General features: G+C 35.8%; 2 protein-coding genes across 3 annotated transcripts; both read left to right on the forward strand.

Annotated features, from left to right (window-relative positions):
- On the forward strand, positions 1-6,175 carry LOC102594749 (solute carrier family 40 member 2). 2 transcript variants are annotated; one of them, XR_001471815.1, is made up of 9 exons: positions 1-335; positions 1,147-1,297; positions 1,831-2,027; positions 2,130-2,609; positions 2,834-3,005; positions 3,142-3,279; positions 3,393-3,503; positions 4,167-4,384; positions 6,101-6,175. XR_001471815.1 is itself a non-coding variant. In XM_015303517.1 (8 exons), the coding sequence occupies exons 1-8, from the start codon at positions 223-225 to the stop codon at positions 4,284-4,286; spliced, it is 1,482 nt and encodes a 493-aa protein (XP_015159003.1). In that variant the 5' UTR covers positions 1-222; the 3' UTR covers positions 4,287-4,712. The 2 variants fall into 2 exon arrangements, 1 of the variants encoding a protein (XP_015159003.1); XM_015303517.1 differs by lacking the exon at positions 6,101-6,175 and having other exon boundaries at positions 4,167-4,712.
- LOC102595086 (receptor-like protein 12) lies at positions 5,531-9,151 on the forward strand. The gene has a single exon (XM_015303515.1). It carries the CDS (start codon positions 6,010-6,012, stop codon positions 8,938-8,940), a length of 2,931 nt encoding a protein of 976 aa, XP_015159001.1. The 5' UTR covers positions 5,531-6,009; the 3' UTR covers positions 8,941-9,151.
- Positions 9,152-9,438: the final 287 nt, after the last annotated feature.

Genomic DNA, 9,438 nt, shown 5'->3' on the forward strand with positions numbered 1-9,438 from the left:
GTAAGGGAAGGCGAAATAGGACGGAAGATTACAAGATGAATAATCGTCATAAATCAAACCGAGCTACTAAGATTCCCGTATCATTTGTCAAATCTTGCTTCCTGCATCACAATTAATAAATATAACAACCCTCAACTTCATTTTTTGTATTGGCAAGTCCAAATTTATGTTTCAAATTACAAAGAAGGATAAAATTCATTCAAGGAAAAATATTAAATTAGTATGAACATGTTGAATGAGGCATTAATTTCCCAAGAAAATCAGAACCCTCAATTTCCAAAAGCTCTTCTCAATAATCTATATGTTGGTCATTTTCTATCCAGATGGAGTGCCAGGTTACTATATTTTATGTATTTTATTTTCTAAAATTTTCAAGTTTGAGTGTAGAAATTTAGATTTTATGTATTGTTCTTGGTGTGATAAAACAGTAAAGCTTGTTTTTAATTATAGTATGTCTTCAAATTATTCACTGTTATGCAAATTTGAGTAAATTTGCACTTAAACCTTCATGCCTGTGATCAGTGGTGGAGCTACAGGGGCAGAAGGCCCGAAAATCATATTGTACAATAAGGTCAAAATGTATTATATTGTTACGTTTATATAGTAAATAATGAACTCTTGGTGAAAATCCTGCCTCTGTCGTTGCCTACGATCCTTTTCAGTAAAATCAATAGAACCAATATTTAGAGAATTCTTTATAGGCTTATTAGGATTGGTAATGTAAGGTCTACCCCCTTGCTTGTACTTATCCCTATTGAGGATCTGTATGTTAATAAAAGGTCGCTAAACACTCTGTGTAGTGGTATAAATTCAAGAAAAAAAATGAATCAGAATTCTTTTTCTGGACTATTTACATAGCAGAATTGACCTTATGATTCTCTAATTGTCTGCCTATTCCATTCGATGAATCTCGTGCTCAGAAATCGTTAGTATGTTCATTAGAGATCAGTCTTATGGAGATTGTAGTGTTTTACTTCCTTTGAAGTGGTAATAATGCAGAATAACAAGAACTCAGTGGGAGGGTATGAGACATTTTAGAAGTTACCAAATTGTGCAATATTGCCTATGATACATGTTATGGAAGGCATAATGCAATTATACGAGCATTATTGTTAGATTCAATTATAAACATTTTCATAATTGCAGGATGTGGGAATTCTCTGTTGGTTTGTACATGATCAACGTCTGGCCAGATTCGTTACTCCTAACGGCTGCTTATGGTGTGGTTGAGTCTGGTTCAACGGCATTGTTTGGTCCTCTCATTGGACAGTGGGTGGATAGGTTAACATATGTTAAGGTTCGTACTCATTCATTCTTAACAGTCCTCTGCACATGATTGATAAAGATCCAATTTAAAATATAGAACATTTTTCCGATAATTGCTATGGTAATTGTCATATACTAATGGTTATTCATCATTCATACCACAACAACTATGCCTCAACAACACCATTCATATTGATATGTAAATGGTATATATGAATCAAGAGGTCAAAAAATGCTTTAGAGATATGTAAGTAAATTGTGCTTTAGTGAAGCAAAATCACAAGATGCATTGGAAATCCACTTTAGTACTGTATTTTGATGAAAGGAACAAAAGCTTCTGCTTATGCAAAGGGGTAACAATATGGGGTTGAGTAACCAATCGTTGGCATGCATGGTTTAGTAGATATTGCGTACTATTTTACATACCAAACATTTCACGGTAGCAGAATACTCAGACCAGGACGGACACACAATAAGTTTCTAGCAATTATATTTTATATTTCAAGACGTAATCGCATAATGTTCACTTTTGATTAGGAATACAATCTTTGCACTTTGTTGCAGGTTCTCCAACTTTGGCTGCTAAGCCAAAACATCTCATTTATTGTTGCTGGAGGTGCAGTCATTGCTCTTTTAGTCCGTGCAGACTTGATATTGGTCAATCTTACGGCATTTATCTCACTTGTAAGTTTAATTTATATATCCGGAGCTGTTGGTGTGCTTTCATCTCTTGCCGGAACCATCTTGATCGAAAGAGAATGGTGAGACATCTGAAATTTTAAAGTGGTCGCCCTCCTTTTCTTGAAATTTTCATTCATAATTTAGTTTGGATGTGTTTACAATTAACTGAACTTTATTGGCAGGGTAGTCGTAATATCAGAAGGGCATCCTCCTGGGCTGTTAACAAAGATGAATTCAATCATAAGACGAATAGATTTGGTTTGCAAGCTATTCGCTCCGGTGATAACTGGCTTCATTATCAGCTTTGTTTCTCTAACTGCATCAGCCATGACTCTAGCTCTTTGGAATGTTATATCCGTTTTCTTGGAATACTGGCTTCTTACATCTGTATACAATGGGATTCCAGCTCTAAGTGAAAGCAGCCTGAGGAGGGCCTCAAGATCTTCGCCAGAGCATTCGGATTTAAGCCCCACTATTTCTCATGAACAGAAAAGCACGTTTCACTTGGATAGAATTGGATTGGAGCAATCTGAAAATCTCTGGAGGAAAATAGTCGGTTCGATCTCAAGATTACCTTGCCTTTCTGCATGGAAAGTGTACTTGCAGCAAGATGTAGTCCTCCCAGGGCTAGCCCTTGCCTTGCTTTTTTTCACCGTACTCAGGTAAAACTTAGTAATGTTACTCGTTATTATGCAATTGACCTTAAAATCATTTGCAACAATCATCCTTGAAATTAACAACTGCACCAGCCTCCCGGTGCTTTTGCCATTTTGCCTGAGAAGGGTTTTAACATTACCTAGGAAAACTTTTAACTTTCTAGTAAAATGTCTGATACATAATATACCGAGGGCATATTGATCACTTCTTAGTCTAATTTGTGCCACAGCTTTGGAACGTTGATGACTGCTACGCTTGAATGGGAAGGAATTCCTGCATATGTCATTGGAATTGCACGTGGAGTAAGCGCAACAATAGGGATAGCTGCAACATTTCTCTACCCAATATTAGAATCACATATTTCAACACTCCGAACAGGCCTTTGGTCAATCTGGTCACAGGTATTAAGCATAGTAAATACTTAAGGAGCCAAAATCTGTATGGTGACAGGATATGATGAGAAGTTGCTAAGAAATTTACGGTGTAATCATTGAATGTTCTGAATTATAAGTTGGTTATATTCTGTTACCTATGCAGTGGACTTCCCTGTTGATATGTGTAGCTTCAATATGGGTCCATAAGAAATTTCTATCAGCATTTATGCTTATGGCTGGTGTGGCTGCATCGCGTTTGGGTTTGTGGATGTTTGACTTAGCGGTCATTCAGCAAATGCAGGTGAGGATGCTAAAACATTTCTGCTAGCTTTCGTTGAAGAGATTTGTCATCTTCATCGTTTTTCTTGATAGCGATTTACATTATATGGCATCTTCATTTCTGGATTTGGACAGGATCATGTCCCTGAAAGTGATCGCTGTGTGGTAGGAGGAGTTCAAAACTCACTACAGTCTTTCCTGGAATTGATGACTTATCTCTCGGGCATAATCATATCTAATCCCCAGGTGATGATCATTTTAGATTTTCATGAATCACTCATTATTATTTCAATCCGGAGAGGCATTTTTAGAACTCATTATTCCCTCGAAGCTGCAACGTGACTTAGAAGTGCTTCACAAAAGAAACTAGGACTTGATAGTGAATAAGAGATTTAAGGAACCTTTTATAGGTAAAGTTCACAACTTCTGTAGAAAGAAGATCTATACAACTTTTCTCTCGCAGCCTCAAAGATAGATACTTCTGTTGTTAGCACTTCATTTCCACAACTTCGTAATTTCTGTTTATGGCGATTATTTTGGAGAGGAACTTGTGAACTCTTGTATATCGATTGAAGCATTTGCTTGGCTAGAGAAACAATAAGAAAATATAATCTATTACCATATTTATCTTTCTCGTAATCAAGAGACGTGATCCTTTGTGTAATCAAAGGTTCTCTTTCGGAAATTTACAGTCTCTCTACCTCCCCGAGGTAGGGGTAAGGTCTGCATACACTCTACCCTCCCCAGACTCCACTTATGAGATTACATTGGGTATGTTGTTGTTGTTGTTAGTATTATTTTGTCCTGTGTTAAATACAAGTTCTATCTTTCCATTACATAGAAAGCCTTTCTTGTTATTGTATACTTGAAATGTGTTTTAACTTGTTTCTTCTGCTGCATTTGATTCAGGATTTCTGGAAGTTGATCCTATTATCTTTCCTTTTAGTGACACTGGCCTCGACGTTATACAGTATACATGTTTATCGGGTTAGGAAGCACCTATTTCACTTTGAGAAGTTCATTGTTTAGTAAGATCATATTAGACTCTGCAACGATGAACACGAAAAACAGAACCATAAGCATGTTCCCTTTTTATGAAGCTTGTGGTCGAACAACAATGCCATGAGGTTTGCTCCTTCCCTCTTCGAGTTTTCTTTACGTGTAACTTATGTGCATCTTGTAAATTACATTTTAGTAGAAAGCTGCATGACACAACTTGTATTCTGCACAGATTGCCTCAAAGGCTAATGTCATTGAGAGCCTTTTGTACACCATAAATGTTAATTGTTGTAACTGCTTTTAAGGCAATGCAAGAAATTTTATATTTGAAAAGTTATAACCAAGATTGCTACTATTTGATTTTTATTGTACTTCTTCAAGGGTCTGTCACTTCGCGGGGTGCACATATAAAAACTAGTTCTGGCATGCACCTTGCGTGTGTAACCCAATTTTATTGACCACAAAATTTTAAAAAATTACATAAATATTAGTAGTATTAAGAAACATGTTTGAGTTATAAATTATATACTAAATCTTTCATTCAAAGTAATAATCTTTTAGCAATCTCTATTTAAATTACTTGTATTTTAAAAAAGGCATATTGCATAAACTATTCAAGTATTATCAAACTCATTGTGTATTAATAGAAGTTTTGTCAATTAAGTAGCACTTAAAAAAATAATAACACACAAAAAAAATCCATAACAATGCAAAATGATACACAGAATTATATAAAAATATGGGTTGCATACCAAATTTATTTTGGACAATCATACCTTAACTCCAAAATGGAAAAGAAAAACTTAAAATCATAAGCTAACATAAAAATGGTCTAAAGGAATATATAGGTCATATCTTGTACTTCTATGTACTTCTAAGCTTAACACTTGAACTATATTGTAAGAAAGCTTCTCTTTTTAATTTTCATATGAAGCTATCTGTTCTTCTCCTCAGTTAGCTTCTTGACGACATGTATCTATATCATTACTTAGGAAGGAGAAAAGAGAACAGTAGATGATAGAAAAGAAAAGAGTATGATGATCTAGGGAGCAATTTACTGGTATTTATAGTGATATTTTACTGTCTTTTAACCTATCAAAATTTATTAATGGAGCACATTGAATCATGATACATAAATTTTGGTTTCAAATTCAAAGAGTCACCGAATTGGAAGAGTTCACACATTATTTTGTCTTCTGCTCTAATTGAATTTAACCTAATCAATCATTATTATAATAATGTCATAACTAAAAAATTCAAGTGTAGTTGTTGGACTTCATATTCCACCATTATGTAATTAAAATATTAATATTTAATAAATAAATTAATTATATTTTGATTTAGTGGAGAGGCAAAACGGTAATCTAAAATGGAAGTTTTCAGATTTTACCCTAATGTGATTAACATTTTAGGTTGACTTGCTTTTGCACAACCCAAGTCAACAGAAAACCAAATTGAAATTTGTCTATTTTGAGACTAAAGACTAGATAAGATACAAAAGAGTAGCCTTCCTCACCATCCTATGCATAAACTAAAAGACAGAAACATCAACTTTGTTTGTATTGTAAAACATCTGAAGTAGGACCTCATTAAACAAAATGGTGATGCTGTCTTGACTTTTTCAAAACTCAAAATTGGAGTAACTTTAGTTGCTCATTCCTTGTCTTTGCTTAATATTTTTTTGCGTGTGCCGGCCAATATGATCTGTATACATGCAACATATCATTACTGCATTTTATAACATTGCCTCACAATGAAAATATCACTCATGCTACAGCTTTCTTTCATCACCATGCTGGTGGTGCTTTTATTGATTAATTCTCCAGTGTATGGTCATTGTTTAGGCGATCAAAAGGCGTTGTTGCTTAAACTCAAGAATGGCCTTACATTCGATTCATCTTTGTCAACCAAACTGGTCAGATGGGATCAAAACACTGACTGTTGCCAGTGGCCAGGTGTAAGTTGTGATCAGAAAGGTCATGTGCTTGTTTTGGAACTGGACAACGAAGCAATTTTCAGCGGACTAGAGAATCCAACCAGTCTATTCGATCTTCAGTATCTTGAGAAGCTGAATTTGGCTTATAATCATTTAAACTCTGTTCAAATACCGAGAGAAGTTTATAAGCTCACAAACTTAACATACCTGAATTTGTCATTTGCTGGTTTTGGTGGGAAGATTCCAATGGAATTGTCAAGATTGACGAAGTTAACGTTTCTTGACCTTTCTAATGTCGCATTAAAGCTTGAGAGCGGAGATCTGAAGGCACTGGTTGGAAACCTGCCAAATCTTAGAGAACTTTATCTTGATGAAGTGTACATATCATGGAAGGGGATTGAGTGGTGCTCAACGTTATCTTCATCTCTGCCTCAGTTAAGAGTGTTAAGCATGACAAATTGTGGCATTTCAAGCCCTTTTGATCCCATCCTCTTAAATCTTCATTTCCTTTCAGTCATTCGTCTCGATGACAACAACTTGTCCACTATAGTTCCTGAATTTCTAGCAAATTTTACAAAATTGACAACCCTCAGTCTCAGTAACTGCAACTTGAGAGGTGAATTTCCGAATAAGATCTTTCAGGTACCAACTCTACAGGAGCCTGATTTATATGGCAATGAAAAACTCACTGGCACTTTACCTGACTTTTCACAGAATGGTTCATTAAGGGAGTTAGGTCTTGGCAGAACAAATTTCACAGGTTCACTTCCGGATTCAATTGCTAACCTCACAACCTTAACCGAGATTGACTTAAGTTCATGCAATTTCTTTGGACCTATCTCATCAAAAATGGAAAATCTAAGAGATTTAGTTTATTTAGACTTTTCATTCAATAGCTTTACTGGCTCAATCCCACTATTTCATAAGGCAAAGAAGCTCAATTACATTAACCTTTCTCATAACAATCTAACAGGTCCACTTTCTTCTACTCATTTTGGAGGTCTTTCAGAGCTTGAGTATCTACACTTGGAAGAGAATTATATCGGTGGGACCCTTCCGACAGTTGTGTTTTCCATTCCATCATTGCAGGTGCTTGAACTTCAGAATAATCACTTCAGTGGAGAAGTCCATGAATTTGCTAACGCGTCCTCCTCTTTTTTGTATGAACTTGACTTGAGCAATAACTATCTAAATGGATCAATCCCCCGGTCTATCTTTAAACTCAATAGGCTTTCACAACTCTTACTTTCTTCCAACTCCTTCAGAGGGACTATTAATATCGAAGCGATAAAGGGACTTCCTAGGCTAAAAATACTTGACCTTTCTTACAACAATTTGAGAATTGATGTACAGGGTAGTAATTCAACATCATTTCCCTTTCCCCAAATGAGTGAACTGAACTTGGCATCATGCCAGTTGCAAAAGTTCCCGGATCTCAAAAACCAGTCACTCATATTTGCTTTAGACCTTTCATACAACAGGATCAAGGGCAATATACCCATTGTACCTACTTCTCTTATCTACCTTTCAATTGCCAATAATAAACTTACGGGATCAATACCCTCTTCCATATGCAATCTATATCAGCTTCAATTTCTTGATATGTCAAACAATTCCATAAACAACAAACTACCTCCATGTCTATTTCAAATGTTTGACTATCTATCAGTGCTGAATCTAGGGAGAAACAGACTAAGTGGCATTATTCTTGATACATTTTTGTCAAACTGCAGTTTGAAAACTTTAGACCTCAGCAACAATAACTTAGAAGGAAAAGTACCAAGATCCCTGCAAAGATGTGCATTTCTGGAGGTTTTGGACATTGGAAACAACAAGATTAGAGATACATTCCCATGTATGTTGAAAACATTACCCAGTTTGCACATCCTAGTCCTAAGGTCGAACAAGTTTTATGGAGATCTCCAGTGTCGTATAGCTAATCAAACATGGTCGAAGCTTCAAATTATAGATATTGCTTCCAACAATTTCAGGGGAGCACTGCTACCACATTACTTCTCGAACTTGGAAGGCATGATGAAGAGCAGAAATCCAGAGCCACGACTACACTACTTGGAAGTTGAATTCATCAACTATGGCCTCTACTATCGAAATAGAGTGACTTTAACTCTCAAAGGTCAGGAGATGGAGATTGAGAATATTCTTGAAGTTTTTACTTCCATCGATTTTTCCTGCAACAACTTTGAAGGAGAGATACCAGAGGTATTGGGAGATCTCAAATTGCTTTACCTTCTTAACTTTTCGCACAATGCTTTGACAGGAAGAATACCAAAGGCCCTCGGAAAGTTGAGTCAGCTTGGATCCTTAGATCTTTCGGTAAACCAGTTAAGTGGGAGAATTCCAGACGAGCTCGCGAGTCTCACATTCCTTGCTTTCTTGAACCTATCTTTTAATCAACTTTCCGGTAGGATTCCAAGAGGCAACCAACTTCAGACATTCTCAGCAGAATCCTTTGAAGGGAACACAGGGCTGTGTGATTTTCCGCTGAAGAAACTGTGCAGTGACACCAAAATGAATGGATCGTCACAACCAAGAAGCCATTCTGACGATGAAACAGTTGATGGGAAATATATAAGTTTTGCATTGGGATCTTCATTGTGTTTTGGTATCGTTACCTGGCTGCTTTTGCATAGCACAAGATACAATGAGCTCGTTGACAGACTTCTTTTCAGAATTTTTGGTGAGCACAAAAAGGCAGGCAGAAATAGAAACAGAAGGAGGTCAAGGTAAGTTAAGTTTTATTAGTGTAGAGTACACAAGGTCATTTTGTTTACTTGGTGTCTAAGCTTTGAGGTTGGATCTTTTTACATTCTGTTTTGCTGGATAAGCCTGCATGTTGAATGAAGGAGTTCATTTTGTGTTTTCTGTATGCGAAATTAGTTTCTTTTAGGAAGCAATTAACACCATAATTACACAAATATATACAGCTATTACATAGATAATACACCGCTATTATAATCTGTCCATCATGCTAACAAATTGGTCTATTTTTCTGCAAATTCTTGACATGACTATATATTAGTGATCTCTATTCGTTTCAGTAGACTAGTTCTGGGAACGTGCTCCGCACTTTATCCTTTACTATCATACAAATTTCTATATGTCTAATTTAACGTTGATAATTATTAATTACATTATTCTTTTGTATTTGTGCAAATATAAGTGTCAACTAATGCTTTTCATTTAATTTTGGTTATTTTTGTGCAAAAAATGAAATGTTGAATAATG

Source organism: Solanum tuberosum, unplaced genomic scaffold (assembly GCF_000226075.1).
Source record: "Solanum tuberosum cultivar DM 1-3 516 R44 unplaced genomic scaffold, SolTub_3.0 scf00446, whole genome shotgun sequence".
In the NCBI taxonomy this organism is placed as follows: Eukaryota; Viridiplantae; Streptophyta; class Magnoliopsida; order Solanales; family Solanaceae; genus Solanum; species Solanum tuberosum.

What these genes read in the sequence shown, in the direction of transcription:
- LOC102594749 (XM_015303517.1), top strand. Translation starts at nt 223, where the DNA reads ATGAACATGTTGAATGAGGCATTAATTTCCCAAGAAAATCAGAACCCT. An exon ending in CTATCCAGATGGAGTGCCAG is followed by an intron (nt 336 to 1,146) that starts GTTACTATATTT and finishes TCATAATTGCAG; the next exon opens with GATGTGGGAATTCTCTGTTG. An exon ending in ATAGGTTAACATATGTTAAG is followed by an intron (nt 1,298 to 1,830) that starts GTTCGTACTCAT and finishes ACTTTGTTGCAG; the next exon opens with GTTCTCCAACTTTGGCTGCT.
- LOC102595086 (XM_015303515.1), top strand. Translation starts at nt 6,010, where the DNA reads ATGAAAATATCACTCATGCTACAGCTTTCTTTCATCACCATGCTGGTG.